The 21,843-nt window shown below is 37.9% G+C and overlaps 2 protein-coding genes across 2 annotated transcripts in view; one reads left to right on the top strand and one right to left on the bottom strand.

Annotated features, from left to right (window-relative positions):
• Window positions 1-15: 15 nt before the first annotated feature.
• Window positions 16-4,797, bottom strand: LOC129800502 (poly(A)-specific ribonuclease PARN-like). The gene is made up of 6 exons (XM_055844931.1): window positions 4,688-4,797; window positions 3,840-4,630; window positions 3,656-3,777; window positions 614-898; window positions 500-555; window positions 16-433 (listed from the first exon to the last, which is right to left on the bottom strand). Exons 1-6 carry the CDS (start codon window positions 4,704-4,706, stop codon window positions 81-83), a joined length of 1,626 nt encoding a protein of 541 aa, XP_055700906.1. The 5' UTR covers window positions 4,707-4,797; the 3' UTR covers window positions 16-80.
• Window positions 4,798-4,938: 141 nt separating this feature from the next.
• Window positions 4,939-21,843, top strand: part of LOC129800496 (inositol 1,4,5-trisphosphate receptor) — a 28,076-nt gene continuing 11,171 nt past the window's right edge. The window contains exons 1-5 of the mRNA XM_055844917.1: window positions 4,939-5,005; window positions 5,278-5,548; window positions 9,984-11,037; window positions 14,051-15,656; window positions 18,409-20,650. Coding sequence (XP_055700892.1) covers window positions 5,448-5,548; window positions 9,984-11,037; window positions 14,051-15,656; window positions 18,409-20,650 — 5,003 coding nt within the window. The 5' untranslated portion in view covers window positions 4,939-5,005; window positions 5,278-5,447. The remainder of the gene's footprint in view (window positions 5,006-5,277; window positions 5,549-9,983; window positions 11,038-14,050; window positions 15,657-18,408; window positions 20,651-21,843) is intronic.

Genomic DNA, 21,843 nt, shown 5'->3' with positions numbered 1-21,843 from the left:
TTAAAAGAAACATTCTAGAATTTTACTTCATCGTTTATTTTCTCTAAAAAATTCTTCACCTACTTCCTGACCCATCGTCATCAATCCGAACTCTCCTCAAATCTCTTTGAGGCTACTCGGGATTTTTTAACCGACTTCTGTTCCTCTTCCTCTTGTGGCTTTCCCTCGGAAGGCTTTCTCTTTCGCGAGGCATCAGATGGCGTCGGAGAATTCTCAAATTCTGAATATGGACAAACAGTAACTCCCGGAGTCTTTCCAATGCTCTTCATAAGACAACTTGCATATTCCTTCTGTTGGAGGGCAACAAATGCGCTCGATTCATTGATCCACTTAATATAGACAGGTCCAAAGTTCCTAAAATGCCTGGCAATATCTCCACTTTTCCACGTTTGAGGAAAAGAAATGTGGAAAACATGCTGCCTGGATGGTTTCGCTATACAAGAAAGAAAATCACACTTCACCCTCAATTCTAGTCTTTTTTTCTAAATCGCAGATTTACCATCAGGTCCTGTGAGATTGACACAGTTGACATCCTCCAAACCCATGAGGAAAATTCTGAGGGAAAACCATGAAAATTATTCCACAAAAGTCTGAAGAAAATGAGTAATCTTACTTGTTCTTGAAGCTTTTGAGTTTTTTGCATCTGGCATTGAGATCTTTGGGAGCTATTTTGAGATAATTTGCCAGGGAAATAAAGCAAATCCCTGTTATGAAGGAATCATATCCGGCCTCATGCTCTCTCTCATCGTCAATGGTGTACTTTTGTTCACCCAGAAACTCCACCTGGGGCATCTGAAAGGGCTCACTGCGACAGATCTCCAGAAGATGAAGCAGAACAGTTGAATTGATTTTTGATTTGAGACTCTCTGCTGTGCAGAGGTATTTTGTGTCCAGAATACTGCAAAAGGAGTTTCTGTTACTCCTTGAAAATTTATGTTCCACAAACTGTGGTATTGTGTTGCTGGATTAGAGCCCAAACGGTAAGAGATATCGACTTCTGGTCTCCGATAACCCTTTTTTACAAATGTCAATATTACCCTAACTTTTAGTGATTTTTTGATCTATTCTTGGTATAAACCCTTCTTGAAACTTCTTTACTTTCATCTCCTCTTATACCTTTCCTAACAAACCCAGTTTTTAGGTGAGATTGTCAATTTTCGTGGACGTCCTGTCCGTCCGTCGCTCGTCGTATAACCACGTCTAGCGAAAGAACGGAAAGAGATATCGACAAGCGGTTTTCGACAAAGCTTAAATGTCGATGGACGGTTATGGCCTCTACACATTGGGAGCAATTTTTGTCAAAAATTGCTTTTTGAAGGAAATTCCCTGCAGCGTTGTAGGGGGAAACGTCAAATTTCTGTCAAAAACGCAATTTTTGACGAAAATTGCTCCCAATGTGTAGACGCCTTTAGACGTAGGTGATGTCAAATCTACCCCCCACCCCCTTCGCCATTTTGGAATATCCTTAAATTTTGTTTTTTCAATAACTCAGCCCCTATGGCATCGAACGATCTCAAATTTTAGTATGTTATAGCTGGGCCTAAGACCTTTCGATTAAAAAAATAAGCCCCCCCCGACCCACCTGACCCGAGCTGAAAGGGGGCAGAAAATTAATTTTCAAATGGCCATATCTCCGGTTTCAATTACCGGAATTTGAAAAAAAATGTGTTTTGGAAAGCTCTCATGAAGTACTACAACCCCGTGTAATACCCCAATTCCATCCGATTTAATCGAACGTCAGATTAATCGAAAAATCGATTCTCGAAAATTCAATTTCGAATATTTCTAAAACTAGACCATGATTTTTGAGCAAATAATCCGAAATGATCAGTAAAAAATTCAATTTTGTCAGTAAAAATAGAATTTTGTCAGCAAAAAGTAAAATTTGGTTAGTCAAAAGTTAAATTTGGTCAGTAAAAACTTCGAATCGATCAGTAGAAATATTTAAGTTGATCAGTAAAAAATTAAAAAATAATCAGAAAAAAATTAAACACTAGCAGAAAAAAATTAAAAAAATAACAGCAAAAAATTAAAAATTAATAGCAAAAAATAAAAAGTGGCCAGTAAAAAATTAAAACTGATCAGTAGAAATATTCGAGTTGATCAGCAAAAAATTAAAAATGGTCAGTAAAAAGAAAAAATATGGTCAGTAAAAAAATATAAATGAGCAGTAAAAAATAAAAATTAGCAGAAAAAAATAAAAATTAGCAGCATAAAATTAAAAATTAGCAGTAAAAAAATAAAAAGTGGTCAGTAGAAAATTAAAACTGATCATTAGAAATATTCGAGTTAATCAGCAAAAAATTAAAAATGATCAGTAAAAAGAAAAAATATGGTCAGTAAAAAATTAAAAATGAGCAGTAAAAAATAAAAATTAGTAGCAAAAAATTAAAAATTAGCAGTATAAAATTAAAAATGAGCAGTAAAATATAAAAAGTGGTCAGTAAAAAATTAAAACTGATCAGTACAAATATTCGAATTGATCAGTGAAAAATTGAAAATTGATCAGCAAAAAATTAAAAATGAGCAGTACAAAAATAAAAATTAGGAACATAAAATTAAAAATTAGCAGTAGAAATATTCGAGTCGATCAGCAAAAAATTAAAAATGAGCAGTAAAAAAAATAAAAATTAGCAGCAAAAAAATAAAAATTAGCAGTAGAAATATTCGAGTCGATCAGCAAAAAATTAAAAATGAGCAGTAAAAAAAATAAAAATTAGCAGCAAAAAAATAAAAATTAGCAGTAGAAATATTCGAGTCGATCAGCAAAAAATTAAAAATGAGCAGTAAAATATAAAAAGTAGCCAGTAAAAAATTAAAACTGATCAGTAGAAATATTCGAGTTGATCAGTGAAAAATTAAAAAATGAGCAGTAAAATATAAAAAGTGGTCCGTAAAAAATAAAGTGGTCAGTAAAAAATTAAAAATGAGCAGTAAAAAATAAAAATTGGGCAGCAAAAAATTGATTTAATTTTTTACTTATCACTTTTTAATTTTTTCGAATATTTCTACTGCTCGTTTTAATTTTTTACTCTATTTTTTATTGATCACTTTTTAATTTTTCACGGATCAACTCGAACATTTCTACTGTTCATTTTAAATTTTTTACTGACCACTTCATTATTTTCTGATCACCTTTTACTTTTTACTGATCATGTTTTATTTTTTTGCTGCTCACTTTTTATTTTTTACTGATCATGTTTCACTTTTTACTGACAGATTTTCATTTTTTACTGATAGCTTTTGATAAAATACTGTTTTTTTTTATTATTTACTGCCCTTTTCTAAATTTTTACTGCCCTTTTTTATTTTTTACTGACCATTTTTTTCACTGATCATTATGATTTTTTTGCTGACCAAATTTGACTTTTAACTGCTCGTTTCAATGCCTTTTTTTAATAATGGCGCCCCTAGCGGGGGTTTCCAAAACTATTTATGTTCGAATAAGATTTAAAAACCTTTCCTTAGCGCTCCTTATTGGTATAAATTTTAACAATTACAAAAAAAATTTATGAACAATTAAGGATTTTATACGCAATTCCTGACCAACTGTACCCCAGTCTCCCCTAAATCATGAGAATTCGAGCAGTATGCGAATTTTCTTTGCCTTTACACATTTTACACCAGAAAATTGTATTTAGGGACTTGTACTTACTTTGGGAAGAAGTCATGCACGAGTTTCTTATAGTCATCGAGATCGTCGGGAAGTGCTCCAGTGAATTGTCTCATCAGGTAGAGGAGATCACAAAATATATTGTGGCCAATGATTAAAGTTTTCTGGAGAAATTATAAATTATAAGGATTTTATTTAGATCACAAATTGGAATTGAAATACTTACAGATTCCGACAGAGCTTTAAAAACATGAGTCACTCCAATTTGTGCTTCCAGATTTTTCATTTCCTGCTCAAATTTCTCCTCAAGCAGCTTCTTCTCTTCTTCAGGAGACTTTTTCCTGGTTATTGCCATCCCTTTGCGATTCCTGTCCAATTCTTTGGCAGTTGCTGTGATTTTAGTGAAGTACTTCTGCTCAATGAGTTGATAGAGTAGTTTTCTTTGGAAGCCGTTGAAGGTGTCGAAGATGAGTTCCTCATCTTTGGATTCCAGGAATTTATCTATTTCTTCGCATGCTCTATCCAGGGTTTCTTTTTCTTCGTCAGGGATTGGGATGTGGGAGGAAATGTCTGGTTCTGCATTGGCTAGTTGCTTTGTCTTTTCAGCTTGGCGCTTCAGGAGCTGCGTCTTCATCTTTTCGGCTTCCTGGAGAGGACAATAGGGGACTCCTTTGGAAAAGAGCTTATTGAAGTCGAAGCCATTGTTGACGAGGAATTCTATGCATGATGATTCACAGCGGAATGATCCTCTGCGGCCACGTGGCCAGAGGTAGATGTTGAAACTCTTGCACTGAAACTTTGTCTCATCTTCCGGATCCACCCAGAACGCCGTGAGCCCTAATTGAATCACAATGTACTCATCAAATGACCTCTGGGTCTTGCTGTAGTGGGATCCGATTGAGGAATAAGGCTGACTGAAGGTGTTTTCCCGGAATAATCCAGTAAATTCCTGGTCAAATGCCACAAAACTCGCCCTGTCGATTGCCTCCACGATTTCCGGGAGTTTCTCACTGAAATCTAAAGGAAAAAGCTCCGTGAAATACTGATGGGAATCTTCCGGAGGAGATGACTTACTTGTCTCGAGGATTTCCATGGTCGGGAATTGGGTAAAAAATTGAGGAAAATTCACAATGAAGGCCGGTAAACACGCTTTGTTTTTTTTCTCACAACAAAACACTCTCACTTCGTCACGGTTCGGCAATCTTCGGAGGGGAATCGGATTCTGGGGTCGAAATGGTGGGGGAAAGTGTCAAATTTGACATCGGTGGCGAGAAAATTTTCACACGAATCTCCACGAAACGTGAAGAAATGCGATAATTTAGCACAGTTTTCCCTCTGAAAACCCGTGAAAAACCAGACAATCAGAATCACAGGATAATCATCAAAGAGCAAGTGAGTAATTTGTTACAAAATCCAGCTGGATATTGACCAAAAAATGGCCCTTTTTCCCACCCAAAAGAAAAACCTCTCACCTCCATTGCTCTTCCCGAGAAGAGATTTTGATCTCTCGCTCGCACTCCTCCTGCCTGCCTCTCCCCCTCCTGCTCTTTCACCTGGAGATTTCTTCAGAAAAAATTTATTTGCCTTTTTCTTTTCACCGCGGAATGTATTGTGTATCTAATAATAATCTTCATCAATATATCTTCCCATTTGTCTATTTTCAGCATCTGTACAGGGCAAACAAATGATAATTGCGTGCCAAAGTAGTGCTTAAGTGACCAATTTGAATGCTCTCCATTCCTCTCCTTCGTAAACTCATCAATTGATGATTTTCATCTAACTGTGCAAATTCCATCTTTCACGCTATCAATTGATCCATCGCCCAGCATCGATCATGAATGACTGCAATGTGGGATCGGCGAGTTTTCTCCACTTGGGTGACGTTGTCTCCCTCTATGCCGAGGGCAGTGTTTGTGGATTTCTCAGCACTTTGGGGTGAGTAACTCAATAAATTGTAGTCTCCGGATTTACCAATACAGCCTCCTGGTCCCCCATAAATCTCTCAAAAAGCACAAAAATTTTCCCGCCGGAAAATAACCGGAAAATTGAATAAATTCATTTTCGCGATAGCGTGAGGGAAAACGGTTTGTTAGCTAATGACATTAACACGCAAGAAAGTCGAGATTTCCAACAGAGATTTTAGGATTGGATTACTCTGGGGAGGTTTCTTTGAACTCCAACAGGGTGGAGAGAAAGAGAAGGCTTTCACTTAGTAACCTAATTGAAAAGGAGCAGCAAGCTATTCGCAGCATGCTCGCATGCTTCTCCCTTGCTTTTCTTAAAATTGAACCCTGAATGCGACACTTTCGAATCAAAATAATAAAAAAAAGAAATGGGAAAGTGTCCAAGCATATTGCAAAGTGCTCGAACTCGTGACTTATAAGGGCTTCAGACCTAAGGCTTAGCCATATGGCTTAACTTCTCTAATATCTTATCAGTCAAGATTTTTTAGAAAAATTTGATTTAGAATTGGATTATTAAAGTCAAATTACCAATTATATTTTGAAAAATCAATAAAATCGGTTGGTGTTTAAGGTTTTGGAGACCCTCGGGAAATGGGCTAAACCTCTAGTCTGAAGACGGTCTTAGATGGTATCCCTCGTATTCCTCAAAAGTACTTTTGCATCATTTACTGTTTACCGGTTCTCACCCGATTTAAAACCGATTCATAAATCACACAAAAGATCCCCCAAAATAATTTGGAAACTAAATAAAATTGATTTTCGGACAAAAATTACTTATCGGTTCATAACCGGTTCATTACACTGTGCGACACGTTATGGGTGTCTTTGACGAAAATGCCAAAACTTGTTAGACGGTTATTTAATTCCCTAGACACACTTACGACTTAAGCCGAGAGACGGCTTAGTGGAAAATGATGGAAATGTATTTTAACCATGATTTCTAATATAATCACGCTAAGCCGTCTCTCGGCTAATCCTCAGGCCTGTCAAGGCCCTAAGGGTCTCAAATCCGAAATCCGTTTGTCCGACACGAGTAGATTTTTTTAAATATACATTTTTAGTTTTTTGCTGTTTTCTAAAATTCAAAAATTTATATCTCCGGTTCTAATTATCCGGGGGTAGTTAAATAAGCTAAAATTAAATAAAATTTTTGAAAACTTTAAAACTTTTTTTTCTATCTTTTAATAATTCTCCCATTTTAATAGAACATTTATGCTCCAATTAAGGTAAAGTGCCGTCGAGTCGACCTGTTCCTCGACTCGACCGCTGGTCAATATTTGAATGTTTTAATGGTGAATTTCTATAAAATTGTAACTCATTCGTATTTATTTATGGAATAATTGTCCTTTTAATGTTATATCACACGCAAAATATTAGTGCAAATATAAATAAATTGAATAAATAACTCTACCGGTCGACTTAAGGGCACTTTACCTTACTATGCCTAAAAGTGAGTGAATTTAATATTTTTTCATTTCCTTTTAATTTATTGAAAATGCAATGCATTAAATGCGGAAAAATACTGGTATCTCTGTCTAACCTACTGAAAAGTATTCTCTTTTTCACTCTCGCTTGCACATTTCATATAAGAACAGGAGAAATGAAAGAAAAGGAGGCGTATAGAGAAGAACAGAGGAGTAGCTATTTAGTTAGAGCACTTATCTAGGAAGGACCCTAGTGGCAGCCGCTGCCAATTTAATTTTCAATTTTATTCTTTATAGTGAAGAATATATCATTTTGCCTGGAGGCCTGATTGAATGCGTGCAGAATTTATCTGGCTATTTTTTCGTTATAAAATTTTTAATAAAAATTAAATATTAATGTAAATATGTTGCAAAAACAAAAAACTGCACTCGGAAGGACCAAGTGGCAGTTGCTGCCATATGCATTTTATATGGGAGTTTGACGTTCTGCAGATGTAATTTTATTGATTGTTAGTGTATAAAAGCCTTAAAAGAACAAATTGAAAGTGTTTTTGCAAATTATTGAGATGAATTATGGGAAATATTGAACTGGGAAATATGAATAATTTTGGGAATTATTCAATTTTTCTCTTACTTCCCAAAGCTCAAAATCCATTTTGTTAAGCGAAGTTGATAGAAAATAGTTAATAGTATTAACTATTGTTCATAAAGTAGAATTTTTGCTTTCAAAAATAAGAGAAAAAATGAAATATTCAAAGGCTGCCGCATTCAAAGGCAGACTACTTTCCCTTACTCCATGTTTCTGGTAAATATAAAAACATCGAATGGTTAAAAATCTTTAGATACAGTACTCAAGGAGGTGAAATTTCTGATTCAGACACCAGAAAATAACTGACTAAAGCTTCGAATATCAAAATATAAGTAAAAATATCAAAATATTTTGTAAAATCCGATAAATAGCAGCGGCTGCCACTTGGTCCTTCCGTGACACTTTTAGTTAGTGTTCTACGAAGTGCTAGTGATTCCAAATAACCGGGTTTTTATGATTGACGGTTAACCGGTTTTGGAAGGGACTGAAACCGGTTAACCGGTTTAAAACCGGTTTCAAATTTAGGATTAGATTATGAAATTTTGTGCAATTTTTAAGAACTTGAACTTTGATGTAATATTTTACACATAAATATATTCTTTTTCTCAGTTAGTTTAGAACTTATTTATTTAATGTTTTATTTTGTATTTAAAATAATTCAGGAAATTTAAGAGTTCAGAAAAATTACTAGGAGTTTTTCCAATAATATTGTACCGTGGAAAAGCTAATGGAATGTAGATTTCTAGCAGAATTTCTGCCGAAAATCTAAAGATTTTCTACGTAGAAATTCTGCCGAAAATCTACAGATTTTCTCTGAATGTACTAGAATATACCGTTACAATTCAAAAAACCTCCGAGTAAAATCGGCAGGTAGAGCAATGATTTGACAGGGATCGTTATCCGGCTGACGTGGGGACAAAATGACATTCTGGTTTTTTGAATCTGGTAACGTTTTTTTTATATTTTCTGGTGTGGGAATTTGTTTTCTGTCAAAAAACAACAGAATTTTCTTTGTGGTGTGTTTATGTTTCATTTTGTAACACGATTGTGTGTCAAAAACTTTGATAAAATGAAAATAATACATTAATTCACTCTGGACAAACTGCATGTTTCGTAATAAAATCGTTTTGAATACATCAACCGCCAGTGTTTGGCAGCTGTCACCCGGATAACGAAGAGCCGTGTATATCCTGTTATGTTTTTTGTTTAATAAATGAAGTATAATAGCATATAATTGTCTAATTATGCCTTTTTAAACTTCTTTAAAACTTTTATTGTAATTCTAGAAAAAAATCTTGTTTTAATTTTACGAAACGTTGAACAAATTCAAAAAATCCATCCGGATTACGAAGCGGCCACTGTATCAATATCTGTATGACAGCTGTCAAACACTTCGACCAACTCAAAAAATCTTCAATCAATTGAAACATCGCGTGAAAAAAATGCATAATTTTAGGGGCATTCAAAAATTATTTCATAGCTCTCAATAGTTGGCAATTCATAGTAAATTCTTTCAATCCGTTTTCACTTAGGCCGGAACTCACTGTACACAATTTATACAAGAACTAGGTGGAAGTGGGGCACCTTTAAAAGTGGGGCACTTTTGAAATTGGGATTTTTCACGTATTTTTTAAATAAAATTGAGCCTTATCGTGATATAATTTAGCTTCTCAATCTGTTTGTCCAGCTAAATGATATCACGATATGGCTCAATTTTATTTAGAAATAGGTGAAAAGTCGCAATTTCAAAGGTGCCCCACTTCCCCTTACTGATTTACTAACGAGTAAGTTACGATAATTGGTGATGAATGCTATAACATTTTCAAGACGTTAAAGACCGTTCCAACAATAAGAACTTTTATTCATTTGATAGAGCCATTTAGCAGAAAAACAAATAAAAAAATCGGTATAGGAAAAAACTTATCTACAAAGGCGCCATCTTTTGTAGAATTTGTAACTTTTATTTTAGTCAAAAGTAGTAAAAGCTCTCTCCTTTAAAAATCCCAAAGCGAGTTTGAATAACAAAAAACTCCCCAGAAAAGCACGAAAATACGTCGCAATCGGAAAATATTTGTTTGTTCCTGATTTGTGTGCTCTCTCAAAACCGAACAAAAATGATAATAAACATACAGATAGAGAGAGAAGCACCGAAAAGCATCAAATAAATGCGCTAAAATGTCCAATATGGCAATAAATTATTGCGTTTGCTCTCAAGTAGAAGAAATTTTCTCGTTTATACACACGAGAAAATGCTGAAAGTGTGTAAGGTGTAATTAGCAAAAAAAAAAAAATAGAAAGAAAGATAGAAGGTCGGTAGATAGAGGGAAGAAGGGGACCAGCAATGTCCATCATCGCACCTCCCAATCAACATAAATAAACCATTTTTATTTTAGTCTCGTGGACGATCGCACGGTTGTGTGTCCGGAAGCGGGTGATTTGAACTATCCGCCAAAGAAATTTCGCGATTGTCTGCTCAAAATATGCCCCATGAATCGCTATTCGGCCCAGAAGCAATTCTGGAGTACGGCTAAACAGAGTAGCTCAAATACCGATACCAATTTGCTCAAGAGACTCCATCATGCGGCTGAAATTGAGAAGAAGCAGAATGAGACGGAGAATAAGAAGCTCCTGGGAACTGTTGTTCAGTATGGAAGTGTTATACAGCTGCTCCATCTTAAATCCAATAAATACCTGACGGTTAACAAGAGACTTCCGTCTTTGCTGGAGAAGAATGCCATGAGGGTGTATCTGGATGCCAATGGGAATGAGGGATCTTGGTTCTATATCATGCCATTCTATAAACTGAGATCCAGTGGGGATAATGTTGTTGTTGGGGATAAAGTTATTCTAAATCCCGTGAATGCTGATCAGCAGAATTTACACGTGGCAGCTAATTATGAACTTCCGGACAATCCGGGATGCAAGGAAGTCAATGTTCTCAATTCCTCAACTTCCTGGAAGATCACACTGTTCATGGAACATAAAGAGAATCAGGAGGATATCCTCAAAGGAGGCGATGTTATTCGGCTTTTCCATGCCGAGCAGGAAAAATTCCTGACCATGGATGAGTACAGGAAGCAGCAACATGTGTTCCTGAGGACAACTGGGAGGACTAGTGCCACGGCGGCCACGAGTAGCAAAGCTCTGTGGGAGGTGGAAGTGGTTCAGCATGATTCCTGTCGCGGAGGTGCTGGCCACTGGAATAGTCTCTACAGGTTTAAGCATCTGGCCACAGGATGCTACCTGGGCGCCGAGGCGGATCCTGACTATCAGGCTGACAATGATGGGGACAGCACCAAGGTCTGCTACTATCGCCTGGTGTCTGTTCCCTTCTCCTCAGATATTGCATCAGTGTTCGAATTGGACGCCACCACAATGACCAGAGCAGACAGCCTTGTGCCCCAATCCAGCTACGTCCGGATGCATCATCTGTGCACAAATACCTGGGTTCGTATCCTTTTTCAGCCTCTTTTACTTTACATTTGCCAATTTCCAGAATTTCTACATTTTTTGAAGGTAATATTTTCGTCAAAGGCAATTTTTCAAGTTTTAAGGCTAAAAAGGGTTCTAGGGAGCTTATTTCTCATCCAATTTAAGCAAATTTGGAGTTTTTAGAAAGGTCTTGGAATCCCTGAGAAGCCTGAATCGGTTTCAATCGGTTATGAAACGGTAATAAAACGGTTATGAACCGATAAGTAATTTTACCTTGAAAATCAATTTTATTTTCGATAATTATTATTATTAATCGTATCGAGACACTTTATTTGGTATTACAATGTAATCATTACAAGGTGCCTCGTATTGGAAGGATCGTCTGATCGTAGATCGCCCAGAACGCCTTCCCCGTAGTGAATGCTTCTTCCGTGCTCCTGAAAGTTTGTGGGCAGAGGCGGTGCATTTATATTACGTTTTATCACAGTGAAAAATGTCTTTTTCTCGACATTCAGTTAATTGCACCGGGCGGGACTCGAACTCACAACTTTGACAGTCGAGTCAGAGATCTCGTCCGCCCAAGACCCAACGGTCTTGCCTATTGCGCCACTGAGATCCCCATAATGAAATTAATAAATTTATTCAAGGTATAAATTCAAGATTTTCCCTTAGACGATGCGTCCGCCGTCGTCTTAGCATTAGTGACAAGGCTGACAAGCATCCCTGTAGCCAATTTGCCGCAAAGTTTCACTTTTGAAGAAAAAACCGTGGAATTTATCCGTTATTTTTCCGCGTGGGTTTCGATGAAAAAAAAAAACCGCTAATATATCACGTGGAGTTCTGCGGAGTTATCATCTTTCTTTCGCGTGGATATTCTTGAAAAAAAAATTCAACCAAATTTTATCTATAAGAGATAGAGGCCTCAAACTTTACATTCGTTTAGAGCATTCTTTAGGTTTGAGATGTGCAAAATTTCACTTGAAAATGACAAAAATTAAATGAGAAACGATCAAAAATGTCTGAAAAAATTTGAAGTCGATTGTCTTAGAAACTATGAGAGATAGAGGCCTCAAACTTTACATCCAAAAAATACACGCTCCGCGAAAATCTACGAAAAAATACGCGATCCGCGAAAAAAGTCGCGCTCCCCGAAAATCCGCGAAAAAATAATCAACTCTCGAGAATCCGCGAAAAAATACACACCCCGAAAATCTGCGAAAAAATACACGATCCGCGAAAATCCGTAAGAAAAGTCGTGACCCGCGAAAATCCGCGAAAAAATAAACAACCCGCGAGAATCAGCGAAAAAATACACACTTCGCGGAAATCCGTGAGAAAATCCGCGACCTGTGAAAAACCTCGAAAAAATCCGCAACCCGCGAAAATCCGCGAAAAATTTCGCAGATCGCGAATCGCGAATTGTGTATGCCGGCACCTTACAAATCTTCGAATATAGACTCACTATGTAGAGAGAGAAAGAAAAAGGGAGAGAGAGGGAGCGCTATATATATGGGAAAAGCCTGTTCGACGCCGCTTCTTTCGCTTTTTTTTCCTGGCTGACGCTATTACCAAATTTTCTTAAAATTGAAATCTTTAAGCTGCAATATCTCGAGAACTAGTCGACCAATGTCGCAAATTTTTTTTAATTGGTTTAAATTTTCTTGGTTATACAACATAAAACATAAAATTTTCTAAATTTTCTGTTTAAATTGGTTTACATTTCCTAAATGTTGGTCTAAATTTTCTGAGCTACAACAACTGTGAATTTCAGCTCGATCTGAGCACTTTGAGAAAATCGGAGGATTACAATAGGCCTTCCAAAGTGGTTAAACTTTTATGTTCGAAAATTCGATATCGAAATGTTTTTTGAACATAGTTGTTCAAAGATGAAATATTCGCCTTGACTACATCCAAAACATATTCGAAAATGGAAGATATCGTATTGGCCGTTTTGGAAAACAGTAGAGCCCCGCTATAGGCCATATTTGGTTCCAGATTTGACACTTGGGTCGCAATAAAGTACATGTTATTTTTTAAAATTATCAACGACACTTAGTACAGTAGACTCTCTCAAATTCAGGCATTAGAGCCGAAATGTCACCCGATTTAGAGAGAAATTCGGGCATCAAACTATTTGAAATGCAACGATTTTTTGATTATCTGCATACTCAAATTAATTTCACGCACTCATATTTATTGTAAATTTCATGAAAATCTTTTAAAAATGCAAAATCGCATCATAACAAAGGCAAATGATGGTAAATTTGGACATAGCTATATTTGATAAACACAGTCATACTTAAAAAATGTCAACAAACGTTTTTCAAATTTAACTGCCGCCCGAATTAAAAAGTGGCCCGAATTTAAAAGAGCCGAATTAGCGAATTGCTCGACGGCTTCCACATTCTTTGCGATTGTGGTACTTGTCCTCGCTCTCTTCATTGTGGATCACAATTATCACAACTACTCAATAAAGTTTTCCAAAAATATTAAAATAATTATGACAACATTGCATGTCGCGTACTAAAAAATATAACCTAACTTAAAATCAGTGTTTTGAAATCAACGGTCGATAAATTGTGGACTATAGAACGATGGTCTATAGCGGGACTCTACTGTACTTAAGTATTCAGTTTTTTGCGACCAAAAACAATGCGCGGAATGTCAAAAAGCGATTTCCACAAAGAGTTCTATAGGAAAATCTCACCTGATTCTCTCCGATATTCGTGGATACGGAGAGCAGACTGGTGGGAAAAATAGGAGAAAATGTCACGGAGAGAAGCTCGCGTAAAATCTTCTCTCACAAAGTGGAGCATACCGGCAATAATGTTGACTTAAGGGGGGGGGGGGTCGTCGAAGACCGTAAGTTGATATCTCTTACCGTTTGACCTCTAGCCGTGTCACAAATTGGAAGAAGTGCATTATATACTGCTCTCTCTCTCTCTTTATGTTTGAGCAGTAAAATAATTTATTAATTTACTATCGAATTCAATGAGTGAGCAACAGTAAGGATTAAATTTTAATGCAGGTTCATGCGACATCCGTGCCAATTGACATTGACGATGACAAGCCTGTCATGTCCAAAGTTGGCTGTTCGCCCATCAAAGAGGACAAGGAGGCTTTTGCTCTGATTCCCGTGTCTCCGGTGGAAGTGCGTGATCTGGACTTTGCCAATGATGCCTGCAAAGTCCTAGCGTTGATGAATACTCGCCTGGAAACTGGGAATATCTCCCACAATGAACGTCGTTCACTGATTTCTCTGCTGCAGGATATTGTCTACTTCATAGCAGGATTGGAGAATGAACAGAACAAATCCGAAGCCCTAGAGCTGAGGATCAACAATCCCAATCGTGATAGGCAAAAACTCCTTCGGGAACAGTATATCCTGAAGCAGTTATTTGAGCTGCTGCATCGTCCCTTTCAGGATATTCCTGGATCGGATGGTCCATTTTTGCGACTGGATGAACTCAGTGATCCCAAGAATTCTCCCTACAAGTACATCTTTAGGCTCTGCTATCGCATCCTGCGACTGAGTCAACAGGACTATCGGAAAAATCAGGAGTACATTGCTAAACACTTTGGTCTCATGCAGAAGCAAATTGGCTATGATATTTTGGCTGAGGATACAATAACGGCACTCCTGCACAACAATCGGAAGTTGCTGGAGAAACACATCACAGCGGCGGAAATTGAGACTTTTGTGGGGCTCGTGAGGAAGAATATGCGGAATTGGGAATCGAGATTTCTGGACTATCTGTCAGATTTGTGCGTTTCCAATAAAAAAGCCATTGCAGTGACGCAGGAATTGATCTGCAAGAGTGTTCTGAGTGCAAAGAATTCTGACATTCTCATTGATACGCAAATCAGGGAGAAATCCGTGAAGATTGTGGAGGAGGATACAGAAACACTGACAGTGGATGATTCAGGGAAGAATCTCCAGATTGCCGTGCCTCAGATGAAGGAATACGTCAAAGGATCTGAAGTTTACCTCAAATGGCACAATGGAGCCAAAGCCATGGCTGATCTTGCGACTGGACTCAAGCAACCACGAAGGGAAGACGCCGCCATCTTGGATTACTATCGTCATCAGTTGAATCTGTTCTCAAACATGTGCCTCAATCGCCAATACCTCGCTCTCAACAATCTCTCTCCTCATCTGGACATCGATCTGATCCTCAAGTGCATGTCGGATGAAATGGTGCCATACGAACTCAGAGCATCCTTCTGCAGACTCATGCTGCATTTGCATGTCGATAGGGATCCCCAGGAGCCAGTAACTCCAGTCAAATATGCTCGACTGTGGTCGGAAATCCCGTCGAAAATGTCCATATACGACTACGATTGCAAGAAACATCCGGATTGCAATAAGGAAGCCGTCCGGGCGAGATTCAACACGACCATTGCCTTCGTGGAGAACTACTTGTGCAATGTAGCGGCCAAGATGTGGCTCTTTGCTGATCAGGATCAGAACAAATTGACCTTCGAGGTGGTCAAACTGGCCAGAGATCTCATCTACTTTGGCTTCTACAGCTTCAGCGATCTTCTACGGCTCACCAAAACCTTGCTGAGCATCCTGGATTGTGTGTCAGAGTCCGATGTTGTCGATGGAGGTCTGCCCACGGGGGAAATTGATTGTAAGTACCCAAATACCCGAAAACAATTCAGTCTCTGCCCGTTTATACGCTAAAAATAATCTCGGATTAAAAATTTCGGCAGAAATTAATCTTAATCCGGATTAACCCATTCCTTACCATGGTATTATACATCATACGCAAATTGAGTGATTTTAGATGATTTATTCATGGGCAATTTTTATCCGAATTGTTGTCGGGAATGGATTTTTAGTAACTTTAGTTATTCAGTTACTTGGGAAAAATGGTCCGACAGAGATGGAAATACATTTTGTTGTTTTTTTCTTGATTCTCGTGAAGTCATGCACAATTTTTGCTCAAAATGGCGGACAGAAAATTCTACATCCTGTCGAATTTCTTAAAATTGGCCTCATTCCTCTTTCCTGATTTGAATTTTAGTTGCCAATTTGTTTTATTGGATAGCTATTCTATCTAAAGCAATAGAGTTTGTAATGAATTAATGCCCAGAATTTAAATTCAGTGACCGTTAAGACGTGTGTTTGACAGGGCCCCCCTACGCCCCCATAATAGATAAAAAAAATTTCTTTTCAAAAAATTCATCTATTAATCTGTATGAAAGTAATCCCAAAATATGAATATTCTGTCTCAAGTATTTCTAGTACATTGACTGAATGGGTTAATACTGGAATAGATGGAAGTCTAAGGGCGTCAAATAGCCGAGCATAAAAATCTCTTTAAAGTTTTTAGTTTCGTCTTTTGAGGCACAGGCAAATTTTCTGTGTTTTTGGGAAGTTATCAGTATCACATGTCGGGGCAAAGGGAAATTTTCTGTGTTTTGAGAAGTTTGTAGTTTCGTCCTTTGGAACAGAGGGAAATTCTCTGTCTTTTTGGAAGTTATCAGTATCGCTTGTCGGGGCAAAGGGAAATTTTCTGTCTTTTCAGAAGTTATCAGTATCGCCTGTCCGGGCAAAGGGAAATTTTCAGTGTTTTGGGAAGTTTGTAGTTTCGTCCTTAGGGAAAAAAGGGAAATTTTCTGTCTTTTTGGAAGTTATCAGTATCGCCTGTCAGGGCAAAGGGAAATTTTCTGTGTTTTGGGAAATTTGTAGTTTCGTCTTTGGGACAAAAGAGAAATTTTCTGTGTTTTGGGAAGTTTGTAGTTTCGTCCTTTGGAACAAAGGGAAATTTTGTGTTTTGGGAAGTTTATCAGTATCGCCTGTCGGGGCAAAGAGAAATTTTCTGAAAAAAGGGAAATTTTTGGAAATTTATAAAATATACTTGTGCAAAATGTGTGATAGACAACATTTCCGATAATTGTGCATAATGTATGAAAGATAAGATTTCCAAAGACAAAGTTTCCAAAAAACAAAAACTACTGAAGACAAAGATTCCAAAGACAAACAGGGAAAAACAAAAGTGTAAAAAACAAAATAGAAAAAAACGAAGATTCCCGTTCCCATCGTAGAGCCTTTTTTAGCTGAGACTCTTTACAATCTGAGCTTCTTTGGGAGAGACTCGTAGATTTCGGGGCATCCATTATTATTTTCTGAGGACAAGTATAAAACGGTAAAAATTGTTCTGAAAACATGCACAGTTCAAGTATAAAATGGTAATGCGATGCACAGAGGTTCTTAAATCTTAAAACCTAATTAAATTAATTTAATTAATCTTAAAACGGATGGTACTCAAAACCGGCACAGCAGGCAAAGCTCAAAAATAACTTGGTTGAAATTAAGCATAAGTCCTGCATAGCTAAAAAAAAAATTGAATTTAAATTTTAAAAAGGTGTATTAATTTTAATCGTTTTATGTGTAACAGCTATGCGTGTTTTCAGCACAATATTAACAGTTTTATGCTTGAGCTGTGCAGATCGTCAATATACGATCTCGAGCGTTTTATACTTAGTCTGTGCGTGCTGTCTGTACAAATTTAACAATTTTATGATTGATCTGTACCGGTTTCTAGCACAACCTTTTCCTTTTTGTAATTGAACTCTGCGTATCTTCGACACAATGTAAACTGTCTTATACTTCAGCTGTGCAGATTTTATGCACAATATTTACCTTTTCTACTAAAGCAGTGCGAGTTTTATGCACAATTTAAACAATCTTATCCTTGTGCTCTGCGTGTTTTATATTGACTTAAAATTTTAAAGTATTTTTTTTTTATTTCAACTCGAAATCTTGAAGGAATATAAGGACAAAATGCATTTTAAAAGCCATACGGGCGCAAAGAAAGCACTGCAAAAAAACTTGGAGCCCCTATAGAAAGCCTAAGAAATTTAAAGTGTCCCTTTTTATTTCAACACGAAATTTTGCAAAAATATAAGGGCAAAATGCTTTTTGAGAACTGAATCGCTTTTTGCCGTGTGTGCAGTGAAATGCCTTTAACCAATCCTCTCCAGTGTAGACCATTCGAGGAGTGACTTCCGAAAAGTTTGACATTGCGTCGATTTTGATAATATTTTTCTTCATTCTTTTCCTGGATTTGAATTCTAAGTGATAAATCCTTTTCTTAGACAGTTACACTATGTAAAATAATGCTGTTTGTAGTGAATTAATGTGAAGCGTTGTTCAAATGAATTAATCCAGGATTACTTTAGCGTGTAAATGTGCAAGTTTGTTTTTTATTGATCTTCTTTTATATCTCTAAATTCTGCCTTTCTCAAAAGCTTCTAAATTCTGTCTTTCACAAAAAGCTTCCGAGGAAGAAAATGAAAACGGTATTGAAAATATACTTTCTGTGTTACAAGTAACCTTTTCGCGGAAAAAGCCAACAATGTAATTTGATTTTGCAGCCGAGGGCGGAGTCCTTCGCTCCATCGGCGATATGGGAGCTGTGATGACATCCCTGACACTCGGTCCAATCGGAACAGCCATGGTGTCACCGGCAATTTCTGTGCAACAACGAAAATCCGTGACGCAGCTGATGAAGGAGTATCCATTGGTTATGGATACCAAGCTGAAGATTATTGAGATTTTGCAATTTATTCTCGATGTTAGGCTTGATTATCGGATTAGTTGTCTTTTGTCGATTTTCAAGAGGGAATTCGATGAGACGGATTATGTGAGTCAGGATCAGGTGACGATGAGGCAGAAGAATATTGATTTGGAGTCTATTGGGAGTCAGGCTGAGGGGATTTTTGGATGCAATGAGGAATCAGCTAGTTTGGATTTGGATGGTCAGGGTGGAAGGACTTTTCTGAGGGTTCTGCTGCACTTGATCATGCATGACTATCCTCCGTTGGTTTCTGGTGCTTTGCATTTGTTGTTTCGGCATTTTAGTCAGCGTCAGGAGGTTCTTCAGGCCTTTAGGCAGGTTCAGTTGTTGGTGTCGGATTCCGATGTTGAGTCGTACAAGCAGATTAAGTCGGATTTGGATGTTTTGAGGCAGAGTGTGGAGAAATCGGAGCTGTGGGTATATAAATCCAAGACAATGGATGATCATTTGGTGGTGACGTCGGGGAAGAAGTCAAAGACGGCTGAGGAGGAGTCGGGGGAGAAGAGTTTACTGGTGCATGAAGTTGGTGATGCAGGGAATCAATCACAGGAGAATTTCGACGATGGACCTCCGTTGACGTCTGAACAGGCGTTGGAGTACAAGAAGATTCAGCAGATCCTCATCCGGATGAATAAACTCTGCACAACTGTTGGTCCGGGAGACTTCGTTAAGCCACGAAAGCATGAGCAGAGACTTCTGAGGAATGTTGGAGTGCACAATATTGTGTTGGATTTGCTACAAGTGCCATACGACGAGAAGGATGATTGCAGAATGATGGAACTTATGAGGCTGGCGCATAAGTTTCTGCAGAACTTCTGCCTGGGGAATCAGCAGAATCAGGTCCTGCTGAATAAGCATCTGGACCTGTTTCTCAATCCTGGAATCCTCGAAGCTGAAACAGTCTGCGGGATTTTCAAGGATAATCTTGGGCTGTGCAATGAGGTCAATGAAAAAGTTGTCCAACACTTTGTGCACTGCATTGAGATTCATGGAAGGCACGTGGAGTACCTGAAGTTCCTCCAGACCATCGTTAAGGCGGAGAATCAATTCATCCGGAAGTGTCAGGATATGGTGATGCAGGAACTGATAAATGCCGGAGAAGATGTTCTCGTCTTCTACAATGACAAGGTCTCCTTCAATCAATTTGTCGAAATGATGCGACGCTACAGAAGAGGAGAACTCCTGGACACGAGTCCACTCGAGTATCATGTGGAACTGGTCAAATTGCTGGCATGTTGTACAATGGGCAAGAATGTCTACACAGAAATCAAATGCAACAGCCTCCTAGCGCTAGATGACATCGTGGCAATGATTTCGCATCCGGACTGTGTTCCGGAAGTCAAGGAGGCCTATGTGGACTTTCTCAATCACTGCTATATCGATACGGAAGTGGAAATGAAGGAGATCTACTCGTCGAATCATATGTGGAGCTTGTTCGAAAAGTCCTTCCTCATTGACATTGGCCGGGTGATTAATGATGGCCCCACGCCCAGTCGAACCCTCGAAAACTACGTCATCAATGGCATTATGAATATCCTAACAACTTTCTTCAATAGTCCCTTCTCCGATCAGAGCACAACTGTCCAAACGCGTCAGAACATCTTCATTCAGTTGCTGCAAAATGCTGTTCGGATGTCAGAGTGCAAATGGCTGACGCCAGCGCAGAAATTCAGCGTGGAAAATTGCATAAGGACCCTAGCGGAGATTGCAAAGAGTCGTGGCATCGCTATCTCAATGCATCTGGAGAGTCAACTGGTGACAATGTTCCACAAAACTTCCATTCTCACCAGGCAGACCAGTAAATGGCTCCTAGCTTCCAAGCAGACAAAGATCGAACGCAGCAGCTCGCAGTTGATGCGTCTGGACAGGAGTATCATCGAAGGGCTGCAGGATATCGTGTCACTGCTCGAGGATCAACTGAAACCACTCGTAGAAGCAGAACTCTCTCTCCTCGTGGACATTCTCTATCGCTCAGAACTACTCTTTCCCGTTGGCACAGAGTCCCGGAAGCGATGCGAAAGTGGAGGCTTTATTCGCAGGTAACTAATCAATTTTCTTTCTTATAAAATCCTTTTTACAGGAAAAAAATCAGTGATAAGCTTGAATGAGCTTATGCGAGCTGTGATTCTTTCATTACAATTTCGGATCTTATTATTATTTATCTTTTTTATATAGGTAAAATTTGTAAAAGTTTAAATCTTTTAAAGGTTTTTAGAGAGACTTCAAATTTAAGGCCTTTAAATATGTTCTTATAAATAGGACTTAGTAGATCCTCGGCTAATTCTCAGGTCTGTCGAGGCCCTAAGGCGACTGCGAAAGCAATCATAACTTAGGGAAATATATCAACTATCTCCAGAGCTTTCGACTCGGTCTCAAAGCCTTCTTCGTTCGCTGGAGCGAAAAAAGAACCAATTAAATGCAATTTTTTCCAACACGGCGCTTCTTTGCTCCAGCCTTTGAAGGAGGTTTATGTCCTAGATACACTTACGACTTAAGCCGAGAAGCGGCATACAGTAATTATATAATCAGAATCAAGGAATGAGTAAATGGCTCTCAGAATACATCATGAGCGACGATCGTCAAGAATGTGTCGATCTGAATCTAAAAATCGACATATCGGCCATTATTTTGCTAGGAAATCAACAGATCGGCACGATTTGGTCAGAAAGCGATAGATCGGCACGATTTTAGCAAACAATCGGCAGATTTAAATGTCAGTTCGTTCTTGTGAAGTATAACAATCGTTTAAATTCGTATTAACATGATAAATTTCCTACAGGCAATTCAAGTGGTAAATTTTAATGTTCTGTACTGGAAATACTAATCTTCTAGATTCCAGACTTACTCGGCAGACCGATATGAGATCGACAAAATTCGTTTGAAATCGGCAAATCGACACAATTTTTGCGAAAGATCAGCAGATCGGTACTCAAGTGAACCGTTTGCGGCACAGTTATCTATCCCTTGATCAGAATAATGTTCAGATTACATTTCCATTAGTTTCTGACTAATCTCGACTTAAGCCAGGAAATGGCTTAGTGGGAAACTTATAGAAATACAGTGCTGGAAATAAGTATAATTCCACCCACTAATCCTTAAAGAAACTCAACAAAAAAAGAAATGTCGAAAAAAACTCATACGTAGACCATAACGTCCTTTCATACCAACATAACAAATCGACATTTTGATTTTTTATTTTAAGTATTTTTAGAAATATAATAGAATTTGGTTT

The sequence above is a fragment of the Phlebotomus papatasi genome, chromosome 2 (genome assembly GCF_024763615.1).
Source record: "Phlebotomus papatasi isolate M1 chromosome 2, Ppap_2.1, whole genome shotgun sequence".
In the NCBI taxonomy this organism is placed as follows: Eukaryota; Metazoa; Arthropoda; class Insecta; order Diptera; family Psychodidae; genus Phlebotomus; species Phlebotomus papatasi.
This window is presented reverse-complemented; position numbering and strand designations above follow the sequence as displayed.